The 20,402-nt window shown below is 40.6% G+C and overlaps 1 protein-coding gene across 1 annotated transcript; it reads left to right on the forward strand.

Moving 5' to 3' along the window:
* The first annotated feature begins 319 nt into the window (after positions 1 to 319).
* SGPP1 (sphingosine-1-phosphate phosphatase 1) lies at positions 320 to 20,172 on the forward strand. Its single transcript, XM_032691409.1, has 3 exons — positions 320 to 1,143; positions 11,522 to 11,611; positions 13,831 to 20,172. The coding sequence occupies exons 1-3, from the start codon at positions 538 to 540 to the stop codon at positions 14,380 to 14,382; spliced, it is 1,248 nt and encodes a 415-aa protein (XP_032547300.1). The 5' UTR covers positions 320 to 537; the 3' UTR covers positions 14,383 to 20,172.
* The last annotated feature ends 230 nt before the right edge of the window (positions 20,173 to 20,402 follow it).

Raw genomic sequence — 20,402 nt, forward strand, 5'->3', positions numbered from 1 at the left:
GGTCTTTTCCAGCCCAACTGATTCTGTAACGAGGAGGAGGAAGAGGAAGAAAAGAAGGAGAAGGAAAAGGCTCCAACGTGTTCCCACGCAGACCCTCCACCTCCCCGACTCCTGCCCCTCACGCTCGAGGCCGCCTCGCGCCGCCCGCCGCCTCGCGTAGCGCCGGGTCCCGATTGGCTGCGCCGTCCGTAGGGGCGGGACCGGGGGGGGGCCGCGGCCAATCCGCGCGCGGTGGGGACGTCCCGGGAGGGGGGTCCCGGCCGCGCTGAGGGGGGGAGCTGCGCGCAGGCGCGGTGGGGCGGGGCTGGCGCGGGCGTGAGGGAGGGAGCGAGAGCGGGGCCGGAGCGGCGGAGGAGCCGCGCTGAGGCGAGGGGCAGCCCCGCCGCGTCCGTCGCTCCCCGCCGCCTCGCCCTCCGGCGCGTTTCTCGTCAGGGAACGGCTCTCCTCCTCCGCGGAGCCCCCGTCCCCTCCCGCCGCCCATCAGGAGAAGTCCCCCCCCCCGCCGCCCTAAGCTCGCCGCCGGTCCCGCCGCTCGCAATGTCCGTGGGCCGGCGCCTGGCCCGCCTGGCCGCCCACCTGCAGGACCCGCGCAAAGTGGCCGCGTTCCAGCGGCTCTGCGGCGTGGAGGGGCCCTCGGGCTGGGCCGGCGCGGGGCAGCGGGGGCCGGTGGCGAACGGCGGCCCCGCGGGCGGGCAGGCGCATCCCGCCGGGAACACCACCGGGAACGGCGCCGTACCCGGCGCGGCGGGACCCCCGCGGCCCTGGAGTAGGAGGCCGCGCCGCAACTCGCTGACGGAGGAGGAGGACGGCAGCCAGGAGTTCGCCACCCACAGCCGCTTCCTCTACTATCTTTTCAGCCTGGGCACGGAGCTGGGCAACGAGCTCTTCTACATCCTCTTCTTCCCCTTCTGCATCTGGAACCTGGACGCCTGGCTGGGCCGGAGGCTCATCATCATCTGGGTGTGGGTGATGTACCTGGGGCAGTGCACCAAGGATGTGATCCGCTGGCCGCGTCCCGCCTCGCCGCCCGTGGTGAAGCTGGAGGTGTTCTACAACTCGGAGTACAGCATGCCCTCCACCCACGCCATGTCGGGCACCGCCATCCCCCTGGCGCTGCTGCTGCTCAGCTACGGCCGCTGGCAGGTAAAGGTCGCACCTCCGCGTCCTCAGCCGTGCGCTCTCCGGCCCCGGGGTGTGAGGATGCGACAGTCCTGATTGATTTTGGGAGGAGAGGTGGCTGAGTTTGTTCGGGAAAAATGTGAAATTTGTGCCTTTCCCCCTCCCCCCTTTATTTATATTTTTTTTTCTGCGATCTAAGCGAGCGCTCAGGTAACAAGAACTGTTCTAGTAATTCTGTCCTGTTGAATGGAGGTCCTGCTGGCTTTGTGGATTAGCTCAGCAGGCACGAAAAGTCTGCGGTAATAATCTGCATTTTGTTCTTGTGAGGGTTTTTTCCAACTTGTCCCTTCTTCGCGCGAAGTTTGGATAGGCATCTGATATTTTTACAGGCATTTGGTTTTACCGAGTGAGAATTTGGTGGAGAGCCAGCAAGTAAAGCACTTTTTGCTGATCGTTCTTTACCACGAGTCACTTTGTAGCCTCAGTCAGTCTGTAGTTTTAGCTTTCCTTTAACGATTTTAGTTTCATTAACGACAAACTGTAAATGATTATTTCTGGGGTTTGTACTTTCAGGCGATCTTACAACTATCAGTGTGCTCTTAATTAGCAGGAATTGATAACCTCCGATCTTTTCAGCACCTTCATTCAGCAGAATCTCTAAGATCTGCCTGTGGCACTTTGGGTCAATAGATGAAGTTAAAATAACACTGTTGATCTTTACGCAAGCAGTGGCATGTGCTTCGGCACTTGCTGTTAGAAGTACGGCAACAGCAGCGACTCCAAGGGAAGGACATCACGTATCCAGCTTTAAATCACTGCACCAGTGTCAGTAGGAACTGAGGGATAAGGCTTTCCCAGGCATCAAATGTCCAGTGTAGAGTTTTGAGGACTGTGTGTGTAATGTTGAAGAAGTTATGCAATAATTCGACTCTTAAGTTGTTAATGGTTACAAATCTTTATTATAATACCTGCCTGGTTTAAGTGGGATGTAATCTCGGCAGAGAGAACTAACGTCTCGTTCTAAGCTTCAGGCAGGGGCTGAACTCTTGTCTTCCCAGTCACTGATAACAATCACCAGTTGTTGGCTGTCACAGGCTGACACTCTGTGGCTCTGTCTCAGTGTCTAGAATGGGTGGCTAAAAGGAAAGAGATAGTTGAAGGTTAGAGATTGTATTTGGCCTCTCTTTAACCAAAGCTTATGTATCTATTTTCTACAACGTGCCCAAAAGAATGCCCTAAAATGTGCCCAAAAGAAAGCTATTAGGGATTCATATTCTTTGCTAGGAAAATGTGAAGTATCACTCTGCTAGAGTTGTGCAGGGATAGTAATATATAATATATATGATATATAAGTAATAATGTCATGTTTTATGGATGTTGAAATAAATGATTTTCGCTGAGATTCTTAATCTCAAAGTTGTTTTGATCGTGTTTCGTCATGATCAATGTTCGATCATTTGAATATTTGATTATTACTTGTTGGGTGTGTAGGGCTGATCTCAGTTGGAAGAGCGAACTGGATTTCTCTTTCTTTGCATGTGGGAAACCTCATTTAGCAGCAGCAGTCGATCAGCTTTGCAGAGACTGATGTCCTGTGTGCAGAGGAGAGCCCGCCTCGATTGCTTTTACAGAACCAGCACAGTGACAGTGTGGGAAATGTGTTTTTGCCAATGAACCAAGTTCGATCTTTGGGTTGCCAGCCCTGTGACTGCAGTCTGTGAGACACTGTGCTAATTGACTAAACATATATATAATGAATGCATATTAAGAAATCATAAACATTCAGCCTTGTTACTTGTCCAGAAGTGTGCTTAGGAAATGAGGAAGCAAAGTGTTTGAGTCTTACTTTTGATTCCTTTTCCTGTGAAATGGGTGTGAATAACAGACCTTGAAGCTTCTACCATTTCAAAATATTCATGTAGAAAAAATCTCTTCTGATTTTTAAATTATTTTCAAATATTAATCAGAAGTTAACCTATGGCATGTCAGGAATCTCTTGATTCACCTCTAGAGTTAAGCTTTCATCTGATGCTTCTTCTGTTCTCCATATTTTACTGGTGTTGAAAGGGAGTAGAATCTATGTGACATCTTTTTGTCATGCTTTTCTGGAAATAGATGGTGTCAAAAAAGACTGACCTTAGAACTTCTTGGAAAGCTATCAATTATAAATGATTTTTATTTAATTATAAAAATTTAGCAGTAGATACAGATGGTTAGATATAAACTTTTTGGCAAATGTTGGGGTACAGTCTTTCTGTATATATTCAGTGTGAAGAAGCATTACACATACCCTGATGGTGACCAGTCCACATCTTGGGACTGTTGGTTCAGAAAATCACAGTGGAGTGAGGCTGAGTGTGAATTGAAGCAGATACAAGTGTGACTTTCTGCAGGGACTTTATTCTGCAATAGAGGTGACTTTGAGTTTGTCACTTTGAAGTTTATACTAAACCAAAGAAAGCTGCTCGTGCTCTAAAAGATGTTATTCCAGTGAGAAGGGAATCTCTTTCCTGTATAGCTTATTTGGAGTTTGCTTTCAGTGAGCTATGACTTCCTACTATTGTGTGATAGTTCTTTTCTATCAAAGACAATCTATTTGAGTCTTTTCCTTGAATAACATAGAGAATAGAGCAAATCTGCTGTTATTTTTCTACATATGGCCCAGATTGTCCCTTTAAAATCAAGTTTTGATTGCAGTAGGGTTTTTTTAACCTGTTGAATTTGTGCTTTCCATGTTTTCAATGACTATAAGTAATGCTGTTACAATTATTTTCCTTTCACATGGTGTTCAAAAGTACTTTTGACTATATACAGTAAGAGTGAAATAGTTGCTATAAATGCAATTGCTCAAGTAAAATATTTTCAGAGATGATGTATTTTAAAGATGGTTTGGATGTTGGGAATATTCACTTTCAGAGAGAAACAAGTTATATATTGACATAACTTTCATAATGTCTGACTGTTCTGTCCACTGTGGAATATAATTTTTCAGTTTCTCCTTGTATTATGAGAGCTTACCTGAAGCCTTTGATTCTACTTACATAATCCCTATTTGTTTATTTAATATGCTGCATTTCAGCAGTGAAAACCACTTGTTTCAAAGATGTTTCAGTACCCTTGAAATATAAAGCTCATGCCAAAGACTCACAAGAGTTTAGGAACGTTACAGATGCTGATTTTTTTTTTCCTGTCTTTGATGTTCTGATGCCCTGAAAGAGGAGGACAAACACTTAAAAGGCAGTGGGATTATAATTCTTAATTAAACCTTTATCACTTTGAGGAAAACCTGCTTTCTTTGAAATATTGACAGTTTGAGCCAGGCTGGCTTATCATGTCCTGAATGGGGAGGAAGAAAGAGTGTGAACTGCTAATTATCTACAAAATCTCCTAAGACTCAGGCTGAGACTGCTGGAAAAAGTACTTTTTATATTTTGTTTGATTACATTGACCCACTAATTTCTAATAGATATAAAGACATATTTTATTAGAAATGGTGCTTGAGTTGGAATGGCACCTGAATGTGCCATAACCCTGCTGGCTTATTTTGAGGGGGACAAAAAAAAATACCATCCAGAGAGACAGAAAACACAGTTTTCTCCCGTTGTTCCTCCAGGATGCAGCCTGGCTCTGGCAGTAGCTGTCTGCATTAGGAAGTGATGGGTTTGCACTCCTTCCTGAGCTCTGCATTAATGAGCTGAGTCAGGAACTGCTGACTCTCACTGCAGGCCGCCGAGCAAACTTCGCTCAGTTGATGTTCAGCAGGAGCCCAGAGCCCGGGTTGATGAGTAGCAGTTCCTCTGTAACTAAATTAACCAACGTTCTTAGAATGGCTTCCCCTCTGAAGCAGTTGATGGTGCTGAATGTGACAGCACTGCCCTCCCTGTGTACGTGTCTGCCAGTGTTTGATATGCAAAGCCTCTCATCAGTGACTGTCTTTCCACCCTGCTGGTGCTAATGGTGACCTGGATAAACACCACTGCTAAACCCACAGCAGATGCATTTGTTCTGCAATGGTTTCTCTGATGTATTTTTCAGTTTTCAGTTAATTAGTGCTCTGTTGACTCTGTGGTACCAATTGTGTAAAACTGTCACGTGGTACCACATCAAACTCCCTTCCAGAGATCTTTTGTCTGCGCCAAGACTTTTATCAAGGCTGATGAATCTAATCAAATGAGATGGGTTTGACAGGATCTGTAGTGGGATTTCTGGGAGATCTGATCACTCTGTGATTCTGATTGACCACTACTGAATATTACCTCTAGAATTGTCTTCCTGCTCTTTCATTTCAAAAGACTAAATTCCCACAGGAATAGGGAATAATTGATTATCGGGGGTGAATGAATAGTCTAATCACAACATTGCTACAGTGAGAATTTTACAGAAAGGGGCAAATCCTAGTTTTAAGTGTCTGTCCTTGTTGAAAGGCTTTCATTATTAATAAGAGTAATGTAGTCATAAACTGCAAGCTACACACAGGAAGCCATCTCTTATGTACAAAATCTGTGTGTGAGAGCAAGTATAGACTGCATGCAGAAGGAGACACCTCACCTCTGGGACGAGCCCAAATGGATTTTTGGCTGAAATACTAAAATGTTTGGAAGAAACTTTGGCAAAGAGATGTGTGCTTGTTTAATTGTTTTTCTCTACACATGTTTCTTAAACAGTCAATACTTCTGACATGAGAAGCACAACTGAAGGGATGATCTGAAAACACAGAATTACCCACATGGTCGAGAGCAATTGAGAAAGAGAGATGGGAACTTGGAGGGTCTCAACATTGGCCTTGTCTCTTGTATTTGAAATGTGAGGTCTTCTTTTGTGGGCCATATTAATGCCTGTAGTTGGCAAAGGAAACTGAAAAAAGTTGTATGGCCTGTTTGATTCAAATATTCTTAAAAGTTTGAAGAGAGCACAGCCAGTTCTTAGAAATCTCACTGGGGAATCTGTACCAGAGGAATACAGCAGCCTGTCCTATTAAACCCTGTTGATTGGCATTAAATATATTTTTCAGCTTTGCCTAAGCAAATCTTTAATTAAAGTAAAGGATCTTGGGGGGAAATATGTAAAAACAAATGTTGCAAGGTTGGATACAGAGTTTTTGATGAAAAAGGATTCAAAGGAAATAGTTCTCAAGCGGTTTCTTTTTTCATGGTGGATCGTACACATGTAAAGCACTACTTGTTCTTTCAAATGGGATGTGTTGTTTAAGCCTGAGAAAACATTTTGCAGAAAAACTATAGTTTTAGGTGTAGGGGCATAAACAGAGCAAGCCATAAGATTCTTGCTGGTTGTGTTCAGAGAGGGGTTATTTTTTAATGACTGCAAGGAAAAGAAATAACAGGCTAATTCCTATTGTTACTCCTTAAATTCTTTTCAGATTATGTGTGGCAGAAAATTAAATATTTTAACTCCCTGCAGGACTGGCATTGAAAACCTTACCTTGGAATTCAAAGAAGAAGCTCTTGTAGTGACATATAACGCTGAGGTCTTCATGCCTTTTGGTATTAAGGTTGGTCAGTGGAAGAAAGAAAGAAATTATTGATAAATGCAGCTTAACCAATATATCAAAATACCTTATTGAAAGCCCAGTGCTGCAAGTGCTGCTTGGATTCTTTCCGTGGACTCTGGCCCAAAATGATCATCTCAAACTCAAGTTGAACTTCTGAGTTCTGATACAATTAAAAAAGATCATTGAGTAATACTGTAGGACCCTGAAAATATTAGAAAATTATTTTGGAATCCTTTGTAGGTGCTGGAAACTTCTCCAGTGTAGAATGTGCTTTAAAAAAGTAAAGAAATGAGCATCTAGAGTGTCTTTTAATAGTGTTTCATTATGAAAGAAGAAATTTTCTGACCTAGGTCAAAGCTTTTGGGACAGATTGTTTCCTTATGAGCATTTTTAAACAATAGTTTTGTTATTAAGACTCTTGGCAAAAAGTCAGATTAAGGGGAGGGAGGAGGATGGGGAAAGGTTTGGTGAGGAATCCAGTCAGAAGCTTGCAAGCCCGTTTTGGAGGATGTAATGGAATTTTCTATTGGATGGGAAATTTTGTTAAAAACATAGGGCATAAAATTCTCAAAGACTTCCTGGGAACAGTTTTACTGCTGTTTTCTAAATCTGATGAATTTAATTCAGCTTCTTTGAAACAAGATTCTGCATATGAGTTGAGGTCTGAGAAATGATGAGTAGTTTATTCAGTCAATTTTATTCCTAGCTTTGTCTTAATATGTGAAGTGAAGTAATCAACATGTGGGTTTTTTTAAATTTTAAATAACATGCTTGTTTTTTGGAGTTTTTTTATTTAGACAAAAGAAAGCAGTGTGCAGTTCAAAAAATATCCCTCATACTCAGAATTGTTGAGGTGGCACGATGGCTATGGAGGCATAATGGGTTTTTGAGGATATACTGAAGATGGTCTTAGTTGAGGACAAGGAGACAGAGTTTGAGGTGTTTGTGTCCAAACTGGGCTGTTCCTGAGTGTCTGACTGACAGCAACACTAAGTGCAGTCAAGAACGGTGATATGACAATTTTTTTATCCAAAAGAACAAGCTGAGAGAATGAAACCTGGTTTTTATGTTTATCTCTCCCAGCTGTGAGCTCTGACAACCTTTCAGGCCGTCACCTGAAAGGACATGTGGTACCAGTCTGCCTGCTGATGCCTAAATCAGTAAAAACAGCAGTGAACTGGGGAAGAGGGCAGAAGTGCAACTGTCCTTTGTCCCTCTGTAGGTGCCAGGAGCCATGGGAATAAAACTGCTGGAATTCAGCAGTTCATGCTTTAATGTCTCTCATGTATCTAGAGCCTGTCAGTGTGTCTGCATACAACTATACAGAGAAGATCTGAAAGTTTATAGCTCAGAGGTAATTGATAGCTGTTAATTTTCGAATTCATGAATGCAGTATTTTCCAAAATAAGAGACCCAAGTCAACATAGCAAAATAAAAAAGTGCTTGTGGCTTTCTTCCATGAACACTTGAGATAAACTTATATTAAGATTTTTGCCGTGGTCTTTCATAAAATGTGCCTATTTTAAGTAAAAAAACATAGTAAAAGCTGCTTGTTTCATTTTTTTTTCTTTGAAGATTCAGTTGTGATTAGGAGATAAGTTTTGTGAAATACAATATTATAAAGAAAAACAAATATTAATACTCTTAAGGCACTATATTAACAGAAAATATTTCTTATTTGGGGGCATTTTGCAGGCCTAGGTGGTGGGAGGTTGCAGATGCACAGCCATGGTATATACCACTATATGTGCAAAATACAGGCTGTCATTTTCTAGATGAAACAACATTTAGGAAATGCTTGCTGGTACCTCAGTATTGCATTATTTTCAGACAGCAATTTAGAAGTACATTTATGGCATCAGCTTTTTTGTAAGGATCAAGGTGATGTCCCCTGTTGGTGGTATGACTTGGCATTGCTGCTGAGCACTCTGCTGTGTGGGAGTGTTAATATTCTCCTCTAGTCACCTTGTGCACTTAGCCCTACATGGGAGGAGAAAATACATGGTTGTTTTACCACCCCAAGGCAGGGTTTAAGGAGGTGCTGCCAGTCTGGTGTCCTGGGAATTCTTGAACCCAGTGGCTGCCTTTAAGAGGTATAGTGAAACAGGCCAAGGAGGAGGCAGTGTTGTGCTTTATTTGTGATCAGTACTTAAAGGGCGCCTGTAAGAAATTTGGGAGCCAACTTTTTAGGGCCCGTTGTGATAGGAGAAGGGGTGATGTTTTTAAACTAAAGGAGGATCAGTTTAGATTAGATAAAAAAAAAAAAAGAACTTTTTTAGAGCGTGGTGAAATGCTGGCACAGGTTGCCCAGAGAGGTGGTGGATGCCCCATCCCTGGAAACGCTCAAGGCCAGGTTGGACGGGGCTCTGAGCAACCTGATCTGGTTGAGGATGTCCCTACCCATGGCAGGGGGGTTGGACTAGATGGTCTTTAAAGGTCCCTTCCAACCCAAACTATTCTGCTATGTTTTGCTACAGAGGAACTAAGCTGGCCCATATTTTCAGATGGTTTAAAGGGTATTTATTCAGAATTAGAGTGAGATATGACAGAGACAAATACTCTTTCCAAAATATTCTTCTAAGCTGGAGTTTCTGACAGTTTCCTTCTTCCCAAACACCCCACCCTTGAGATTTCTTAACTGAGAGCAAGCATTTATTTTTTCATTTTCAGAATCCTTTCCCTGCTGTTTACAATGACCTGCTCAGGACTCTTAAAACAAGACTCCTCACCTAACTTTTTCCTTCATGCTCCTTGTTCTCGGGATCTTGATGTTAAAGCTGCTCTGACCTCTTCCCTCCCACAATCCCAGCTTCTTACCCACGGGATCATTAACTGCTGTAGCCCTGCTGAGCCTGGCACTGCATTGGTCTTCTGCTAAAGCTCCAGCTTCTGTTTCTGTCAGGTATTTCAGAAACAGGACAAGTCTGTATTTATTAAAGAAAAGCCTTACCCCTGACTGGACCCAGAAAGCACAAAAGATGTGTGCCAGGAAACAAGGATGGCCACGTGGTATCAAGGGATGGGCAACTCAGAGCTCCCCTTCGTGGGACATAGGGTATAGCTATCCCTGCATATACAGCATTCCTGCTTTGGGAGTCCCCTGGCAGGGAGTGGGGAGCAGCCCCATGCAGGGAGGTTGTGTGGCTTGACTGTCCTCCTGGAGCAGGCAGCATTCCTTCTTTCCTGAGGTCAGTGGCAAGGAAGGGAGAAGCATCATGAGGAAGAGCGATGGGGCTGCACTCGTAGCGTACAGGGTTGGTTTCTGTGGGCGCCGTGACAACGTCGGCATCTGATAACCCTGCAATCCTGCCTGAGTGTGACCGAGTTCCTGCTGGTTTGCCCGTTATTAGCACACTTCTGAAAGGCAGGAAACTGGATTTGTTCCTTCATCATTTCAGCTAGAAATGAGTCACAAGTTTGTAATCTTGTTTAGGTCCAATTTGTTGATGAGTGTAGTAAAAACAAAGGCAAATATTGCTACAGGAATTAGTTTAGCCTGGATGTAACCCAACTGTGAGCTGGGCATTTAGAATTTATTTTGATGTGAAATCTTTATGTGAAATCTGAGCTCAGTGATATGCTGTCAGTTTGAGGAAAATTATTTTAGGTTTGTCATGCTAACTTGGTTCTGGAGCTGAGAATTCAAACAACACTGGAATAATGCAGAAGACTGATAATCTTCTCTCAGACCTTTCACTGACGGACTGATTTAGAAACTTGTCAGTCTGTTCAGTGGCCTCCACAGAGGGCAGAGGACTTTCTCCAGTAATGTTAAAGATACTTTCTCTAATTTGTTGTGTATTCTACCCTTCAGGTTACCCATAAAAGGGACAAGGGAAAGGGCAAGAAAACTGCCTGTAATTCTTAGATTTTATTCCTAAGATTGAGTACATCTAGACTGCCTGTTTCTATTGAAAATGATTTATCATGGGAAGTGAAGCAATTTTGGAAACATGCCATTTTGTCTTGTGACTGCTTCTTTTAAAGAACTAATAATTATTTTTAATACAGAAAAAAAGGAAGCTGTATCCTGTCTTGTACAACATTTTGCAATATGTTAGTGGAGAAGGTGTAATATGTTAATATAGCATAGTTTTATCCAAAACCTAAGAAAGTTAAGGAACTAAGTTTCTACTTGTGTTGGCATGTGCTTATTAAAGCAAAGTGTTTCGTTTCTTCCTGGTAAACAGTCCTTATTAATAAAAAAAAAATCTATGAGAAGATGGAAATAATTGCAAATAATTATTTGATGTTTTTTGTTTAACAAATGTGGACTGTGAGAGGAAATTTATATGGGTTTGGAGAGAACAAAAGAGATTACTGTTTTAGGAGTTTCATACTGATGCCCAGAGGTGGAGTCAGGGATTGCAGAAGCTCTAAAGTAAAGGACTGAGGAAGGATTGAATTTATTTGTAATTTTATGATGAGTTCCTTCTTTTCAGGAAGTGGAGCCACTAGGTTCTGTCTGGATAATTGCCAGTAATACTAGTATGTGATGTAGCTGCTTCACTCAGTGTAAAACTGTTACACAGTTTATAGCACACACTTGTCTCTGCCCATGTGGCCAATTTAGGGTATCTCAGCATGGCAAGACAACTGCTACAGAGATGGATACATTTCTTAGTGCTTTGAAAAGGTATGACCCGAGCACTGAAATTCATACATCCTGAATGCAAAGGAAGGCAAGGGAAAATTTGAAAGCTTGACTTAACATTTTGAGTTTATGAAAAGGTGCTCTAATAGGCTTGGGGGAAAGGAAAGGGCAAGGAAAAGGGTAAGCATAAGTGGCATTCATTGGAATTATTTATAGAATTCTCATAGAGTGATTTTTTTTTAAAAAATTTATTTTTTTCCAAATTCTAATACAGTTTCTCCATTTTTATTCCCTACCAGTATCCTTTTATGTTTGGACTGATCCTTGCACTCTGCTGGTGTTCCTTGGTTTGCTGTAGTCGAATTTATATGGGAATGCATTCAATTTTGGTAAGAAAATAATCCTGCTAAGCTTCTGTTTTAATGCTGTTCTGATTTCATAAACTGCCATCACATTGAAGGTTTTATAGTGCAATAATTGTATAGAGATGTATTTTTTTGAATGTCCTACCATACAGGAAGAGAATACTTACATTTCTTCAGCACAGAAGTTGATACAATAGCTAAAAGTGAATATCATGGTTAATTTATGCTTGTCTTTTATTAACTCAGTCTGCAGTTGAAACTTAACAGCTATTTAATATCGGGGTTTAGTGCAGAAATTGATGACTACTCTGAAGTGTAGACTAAATTTTCCTCTACAGAGTAGAAATAATTTTGCAGAATGAGAAAGTGGCTGTTAATGTTCACTTGGGTTCCATCTCAGCTGCTCAAAATACATTCATTTCAGAGCACCACACTACCTGCTGGGGTTTCACTTCCCAGAGTTTCTAGAACCAAATAACGAAGTTGTCATCTTTGAAAAACAAACTCATTTTTTAAACAGGGTTAAAAAAACCCCAGACTGAAACACAAATGTATGCAATGTAAAAATGGGAAAACAAGAACACTACAAAGGGGTAACTGGAATGCAAGACTGCTAATGAGGATGGTTTTTGAGGATCATGTGCTAGAAGGAGAAAAGCTAACTGACAGAAAAGAGTAAGCCTGGTAGGGAGTAGAAAAGCTGCTAGATGAACACAGTGTAAAGGGAGCATGTGAAAATAAGGCAGCTCAGAAAAACTGAATGGCATTTTTACATCACTTATTAGGAGGCTTCCCAAATTAGAACCACTTGTGTGGAGGATGATGTGATGGACTGGTAGTTCAGCTGACACATAATGTCTTAAAACAAAGTAGTGCAACAAATAGTGACCAGACTGGGTTATTTGGCAGTTTCACACCTGAATCCTCTGCAGTGTTTGAGGGAATACAATTCACCATGTGTTGCCTGCAAGAAACATCAACCATGGTGCCTGAGTTTGGGGGGAATAGGATGGCAAATAGAGCAGATAGTTGTGGTTGCTTCAGAAATGAGCAAGTCTGATGTTCATATCAGTCAATTGTATTAGAGCTTTTAGCAAGCATTCAATTAGTGGAAGTGAACAAAAATGATCCATTGAAGAGGGAGCACTACAAACCCTGCTGATCCAAGTCCCACCTTATGGCTCATATGGAAGAGTTGATAAGCATGAGAATGAAGGGAATCTGCTTTCTAGTTTTTGGCTTAGTGTAGTGCTTGTTCTTCATTAACAACTAAAGGTGACAAAAGGTGCAGATAATTCCACACAGCTGAGTGATTAATCAACAGCAACTGAATTTTAACGCTAAATTAAAAAATAGAGTAGTCTTTTAACTAAGAAAAGACTTTTTAAAATCAGTAATAAAACTGAAAATCAAGTATGAAGCCATGGAAGTTACCTCTTCCTCTCCTTTAATAGCTGGAATCAGTTCTCTATTCTTGCCCCACTGTTAATTTTGATGCTGGAGTGGAAAGTTGAAGCTGCTCTAATGCCTGGCTGCAGTGGTCCTCAACTGCCAGCGTGCCTGTGTGTTGGCACCCAAGCACTGAGATCCACTGTTGAGCTGTTTCAGCAAACTTAAGTTGGCAGAATGTATTTAGCTGGGCTGGATTTGTGCTGGCTGTAGGTTGGAATGCCCTGACCCTGGACAAGGACCATTGTTGCCAGCAGACAGAATCCTATAAGAATAACTGAATGGTTTGTGTTGGAAGGGGTCTTTCAAGGTCATCTGGTCCAACCCTTCCTGCAGTGAGCAAGGCCATCTTTAACTAGCCCAGATTGCTTAGGGCCTTGTCCAACCTGACCTTGAATGTTTCCAGGGATGGGGCATCCACCACCAACTTGTGCCAGTGCCTCATCACCCACATTGAAAAAATGCCTCTCTTGTATCTAGTCTCGGTCTATCCTCTTCTAGTTTAAAACCGTCACCCCTTGTCCTGTCACAACAGACCTTACTAAAAACTCTAGATCTGCAACTTTGATCATGGATCATTTGATCCTAACTTCGTTCATGATCTGGTCAGGATGCAGGTAACTTGTTAATAGGTGGTCAAATGCAATTCTTTACCTTATCTTTAAAAAGAAAAAAAGGGAATCCACAAGTCACTTTTAGCATTACAGCAGTCTAGGTTTGTGTTCTCGTTAATGTAATTTAAATTATTTTTTTTAATTGTTACTACACTGAAACCACGTCTTTCTCTTCAACAGGACGTTATTGCTGGGTTTCTGTATGCTATTCTTATCTTGGTTGTCTTCCATCCAGTTGTGGACCTGATTGATAACTTCAACTTGACTTACAAATATGCACCCTTAATTATCATCAGTCTCCATTTGGCCCTGGGCATCTTCTCCTTTACCCTGGACACCTGGAGCACGTCGCGAGGAGACACGGCTCAGATCCTGGGCTGTGGTGCCGGCGTGGCCTGCGGCTCTCACGTCAACTACATCATGGGCCTCCAGCTGGATCCTCCTCCCCACACCTTACCGTTATCCCTGTCCTCCCTCACCGTGACTGTGTTTGGAAAAGCCATACTGCGGCTGTTGATCGGGGTGATAGTTCTGCTGTTAACAAAAGTGGCGATGAAAAAAGCCACGATCCCACTGGCCTGTAAAATATTTCGCATCCCGCACGGCGACGTACGGAAAGCACGGCAGCGCATGGAAGTTGAGCTTCCCTATCGCTATATCACCTATGGAATGGTTGGGTTCTCCCTCATGTTTATTGTTCCTTGCCTCTTCCATTTCATTGGTCTTTCCTGATGCAGTTTGAGCACGTTAAATAGGGAGAACAGAGCTAGTTGCTTTTTGGAGGTGCACTAGTTTGCTACGGGAAGGCCGGCGAGCTTGGCTTTAGCAGGGTCTTCACATTAACAGCAATAGAAAGCAGGCAAAGCATTTAGAGGGCTTTGCACATCTCTGGGGATGCTGTAGGGCCAGCAGTCAAGTATCAATCCAGGAGAGGTGCTGAACTCTGTAAATGCTGTGTCTGGACTTATTGCTGTAACAAAGTCTGCGTGTGTGTGTGATGCAGTGAATGTGTCTGGGATGTCTGTCAGTCTGTACCTGTGTACACTGACACTTTAACAGGTATGTCTGACAACTAATCAGAAGCCTCCATTCATCATCTGTTTGCCATTTCACGGTAATTTACTCAAGTTGTTGGACCATAGACTGCTAAATTTGCTTTCTTCTATTCTTTCCTGAAGTCCTGCTTCAAGATGTTTCAGCTAATAAGTATTTCTAAAGGACCAAACTTGTAATGAGGTTGAATTTTTCTAAATAAACAAGCAGAAGCCTTTTTCTTTAGCCCCCTCTACAGAGTAAAATGTCTGGATTAGCATTGGTAGATATCACTAGAGTATACATAATTCAGGTACTGTATTTTATGGTTTGATAACTGTGCCTTTCTGTTACTAAATTAAGAAATGCCATATATACTGTGATGTAAAAATGCCTAATTTTTATTTAAAATCTTACATAATTAGGCAGATATTTTGAAATGTTAGATTGTCCGTGTTGCTGACATGGTTCAAGTTAACCGGAATATTCAGTTTTGCCTGATCAAAATTGAGTAATGAAATAGCCCAAAAATTGTGTCTGTGAGCTCAAGATGTTGTAAATGAACAATAATCCCTTTTGTAAGTATTTTTAATGTGTATTGTAAGTTACTGGAAGAGGATATATTTTTCTGGAGATTGTTTATACGGTGGACAGATATTCAAAATTAATTATTTAAACATATAAACAATAAAAACACCCCTGCAAGGAAATGGGCTTCACTTATTATTCCAAACTAATCTAGAAGGACCACTGCTTTTAGGTATTTGGTTAGAAAATATAATCCTTATTCTAGAAAATATATGTATTTTTATGCATTAACATACTATATTTAAAGGTGATAGTCACTTTTACCCAGTTTAGATAGCTATAAGACAATGTAAAGATCAAATTAAATTTTTAATCATTCTGATTGACAGATTGTGAGCAGTCAAGACAGTGTGGTCAATGCATGAACTGTTTGTGCATATCTAAATTTTACAGCTTTTCATGGTCCTTTTTCCAGTGATGAGTAGGATATGACCCTTCAACTGTATTTTCATGTGCCTATTTCTGTTTCATTTTGTCTTGTTCATGTGTTGCCCAATCTGTTCTTTCCATGTCAGGAACTGTTATTCCAGGAAGCGCTGTCTTAGTGACAGACACAAATTACTTAGTTTGCATTGTATGTTTCTTTTTCAGGAAAAGCATCATTTGATTGGGAAATACAGTGATTAGATAGAATGCAAAGCTTACATTTTTTGTAAACGTTATTTGCAATTGGAAGGGGTTTGTTGTTGTTTGGTTTTTTTTTTTGTACTGGAGATCATATCTCCAAACTGTTACTGTGTAGATTTACGAAATTAACTTCACTTTCTTTGAAGCAGAGGAGGTTACGGTACACTGGCACCAGATGATGTGAAAAATAACTTTTCTGATGCATTTCTCCAGTGCATCCTGAATGCACCGCTATGAATGTATTGAACTGAGGAATTCAGAGCTGAGGGGGTGTTGAACAACTTGTGTAGCTGAAAAGACCTTACCCAGTAGAAAATGGTTCCCTTGTTTCTGTGCATATTGCTGCATTTGATTTTTCTTCTGTTTCCCTTTTACAGTTCGATGCTGAATGTGCAGTAAAGGGTAAATTGGTTTCTGAGGTTTTGAGGGTGGGATTTCCACTGGTTTGGCTTTGCACACCAAGATAGCCATTAAATAAATAGCTGGGGGAATGTACACAAAATGCCTTACGCTTAAAGCCCTGAGAAAGTGCTGTAGTTGCAATTATATTAAATTAGTCTGAGGACTGGTGAAAATAATAGGATAGCTTTCTCTGAAGTTTAGGGCATATTCTCCTTAAATATCCTAGCTTTACAGTTTATAGCAAAAAATGTTTAAATTCTAGCACAGAAAAGTGAGCAAAACTAATTTTTAAGGTACATATTGGACTTTTAGACACTTCAAGTTTACAGCATGTAGAGTGTAGCTCAAGCTGTCTTTTCTAGCTGTGCTTGCTCTCTTGTAGTATTAATGGAACATGAAGTGTACTGTGGAGGACGTAGAAGGGGTGGAAAAGATCACACACAGGTAGAGCTTTCAACAGGCTAAGGAAAATTGCACTGTAGCTTATTCTACTGTTACTCATGAATATATATTTTATATTTTTATACATTACACTGAGTAACTTCAAAATGTCATGTTCCATGTACCACAGTCTGGTCCCCAGGAAATGTACATCAGAGTGTTTATGCAGCACCTTCACAACTCTGTCTCTTCAGACTGCAACTACTTTACCGAAGTTTACACGAGAAAAAGTTTTACTGTTCTATTTTCATGTTTTATAAGGGGTTAGGCTCAAGAGGGCAGTTTAGCCCAAATGTCATGCAGTACAAATACTGCTAGAGAATAAAGAATCACAGAAATGCAAACACTTAAAAATCCAACGTAAATATTTGTATTGTAGTATAATTTTGTTTACTGATAAGCTGAGATTCTTTGGAATTGGGCATAACAAAGCAGCAGGTAAAACTGGAGCACTTTTTGCCCTAACCTATTCCTAGAGTTGAACACAAAAAATGTTTCTAGTATGAGCATCAGCTGGTACCAAATGGTTTATAAATAAATTTAACATAGCTTTAAAAGGTAGTTAGATGTCTTTACAGAAGGAAAATATGCTTCATGAAATAGTGAGAAAATGTATTCCATGTCACTGCTAGGGAATTCCCTCTGTTCCAGGCTGTATAGTCTTAAGGAGAGAAATTCTACTTTATAGAAGCAGATAAAAATGCACATTTATTACAAAAAGCTGCGAGTTAAATTCATCTTATTTAATTACCTTAAATAAATAAATAAATAAAGCTTAATACCAACAGGCAGGTAGAGAGTGATTTGGCACAAAAGTCTGTTTTCCAAGAGGCTGAAGGGACTCAAATTAGTCTAAGATTGCCATAAATAAAGGAGCAGGATTTTTTTCCTGACCTGGCCCTCAGTCAGGAGTGAGCATTGCATCCTAGGTGAGTTTTAGAATATATTATTTTCAAAAAAGCTTCATGTTTCTGAAAAAGTGATAACTTCTGCATCCCATACCACGTGCTGGGGTTGATTGAAGCATCCTTCTCCTGTGTGATCACCTGTGAAGCTGTTCAGTCTCTGCTCATGTTTGCCTTACCACTCACCTTGAAACTGTGGGGGAAGGTGGGAGGTGGAAAAGCTACTTAAAGGTAAACTGGCAAACCAAAGGGAGTTGTGTATTGTTTATTTGCTTGGAATTTTTGAAAGGTTATGTACAGCTTTTCTCCAAAAAAAAAAACAAACAACCACCATAAAGATGCATTTCTTATAAAATGGCATCTCTAAATGTGATACGTGGCTTTTGTGTTGTTTATTTTTTTCTTACCAGAACAGTGTTACATTGTCTGGATATTAGAAGCAATTATGTTTTCCTTTGCTTTTCTTTTTTTTAATTACTGCTCTCAGTATTTTTTACTCCATTTCTTGCTTATTTCCAAGGGGCTGTCCAGAACTTTTGTAAGCAATTGCTACTTATGTGAAGATTGTAATTTTGAACTTGTAAATACTTAAGGGCTGTGAGTGGCTGTTAGCTGCAAAAATGCGTAAAAACAAACCTTGCATGCTGTAAGTAAATACATCTGTTGTGCTAAAAGTTGTTTCTGTTTCAGTATTTGCTTTCTCAATACAAAATTGAGATTTTTGACATAGAATACAGATGATATTAAGTAATTGAGTGGTATGAAGGGGCATTGCTGTCAAACTCCTGTTAACTTTACTCGAAGTTTTGCACCTGGTTCCTTCCATATTACACTGAGAGTGAACCCTGAAGGACAAGTCCGTGCTCTGACCTGCCTGCAGACATCAGTGTCTGAAGTGACTTCCCTTCTGAGGTGTGACAGCCTTGCTTTTGAGGTCTGAGAGATTGTTCTTGCTAAAATCACGCTCAGCCCCATTTTGACGAGACTTTTAAAGGGCTTAACTTGGAAGCTGTTTCTCAGTAGCTGGAAGTGGTTGCACATTTGTAAGACTTCATTGGCGCTTCCCCCTCTGTACCAGAATTGTGTGACTGACGAGACCCCAGAACAAAGACAGTAGATAAAGTGATGACAGAACAATTGATTTATTGGGATATTGTGACTCAACTTACTGTAATTGATTCTTGGTTGGTTTTTTGGTCTAATGTAGAATGTCTGTAGGTTATACAATTTATTTCTGTATTTTACAAACAAGTTTGAGGAAAATGAAACTTTTTGTGGGAGGAAGTCTCATTGAATGACTTCATACCGGAACTTTATTCCAGTGGAAAGCTCAAGTGGCCTTTTTGTTTCAGGAAAAAAAAAAATATAAGCCCATTTTAAAATTTATTGTAAGTACCATCTTTGTCAAAATGATAGATGAATTGAGTCATTAATGCTGTTTTTCTTCTTACAATACTTCCTTAAACAAAGCTGAATTTGGAAACAAAATATGACATTGTGTGGCAGAGAAAGTAGAGCTCTTTAGGTGTTCTCTAAAAAGTGATGCTAGATTTGAAGCACATTCAACCATGCATTAGAAAAATTTCTTTGCACTCCATTCTGCACTAGAAATAATTTGCATGTTGGTAAGAGTCCACTTAAGAAAGCAAAGCAGAATGTGTACTATCAGTAACTGTTCCTGTAGGATCAAAGGAGAATAGAGGGTACATGGGATAATACTACCTTGAAGTTATTGACCAGTAAATGTAAATAAGAATTCCCATAAAGTTGGAGAATTTTATTAGTCGCTAAACTTTGACTAAATTAGTCACTAAGTTTTCTTACAAGTTTATTTTTGTTAGAAAGTGTAATGAAAGACAAGGGTAATATTGCTGAGATGGAAATTAGATCTTAAGAAAACCCTGGATGTCTAAGGTATCAAAGCTGATGAAGATCAGTTCAGGAACAAGTGACGTGAACAGTAAGAGCAGAGTCTGAGGGGGATTTTGTATTAAACTTAATGCACTTAAAACTGATGCCAAAATTTGGCCTATACTTGATTTATATGAAATCTGTAGTACAATATAGATATATATAATATATTGTGTACTGGAGTTTAATTTTTTTATGTATAGATTTTTTTTTCTTGTTACTACATTCCCTGATAAAAGGAAGTGTTGATAAAACACAAACCAGCTTTGTCTGTATAAGGTAAGGCTGTATGTTAGTAGTATTTTGGGAAATAATGCAGTTGTAACCCAATCTCTCAACCTCTTGGAGAACTTCATTAAAAAAAACACACCACCAGCTTTCAGATGCAAGCCCCGAGTTAGCTGAGGATCATATAATGGTTGCTGTATAATAAGTGTACAACTGATGTTTTAGACATCAGTACACTGGAACTTTTTGTTACACTATGGTTAATGATTTTGTACTCGTTGTACACTTTCTGCAGTTGTCAACTAATATTTAAACTCGTATTGACTGGTAACTGAAGTGTTTAACTTCATCTGCAATGAGTGGGTAATAAACTACTGTTGGATTCCGTTGTGTTCTGCTGTCTTCATTCCTTCCAGTGCTCGGGGACATGTGGTCAGACACATACCACAAGTGTAAAACACTGATCACAAGAAACCTGACATTCGTATTAGCATATAGCAATAATTGTTACAACAATATTGTCTTTTAAGGTGTGGGCTCTAGAGGCAAAAGTTTAAGGAAACAATAATAAGGAAATACTGAAATGAGAAGTTTTTTTCCACTGCCTTAAAATCTGGA

This window comes from Chiroxiphia lanceolata, chromosome 6 (genome assembly GCF_009829145.1).
Source record: "Chiroxiphia lanceolata isolate bChiLan1 chromosome 6, bChiLan1.pri, whole genome shotgun sequence".
Taxonomy (NCBI): Eukaryota; Metazoa; Chordata; class Aves; order Passeriformes; family Pipridae; genus Chiroxiphia; species Chiroxiphia lanceolata.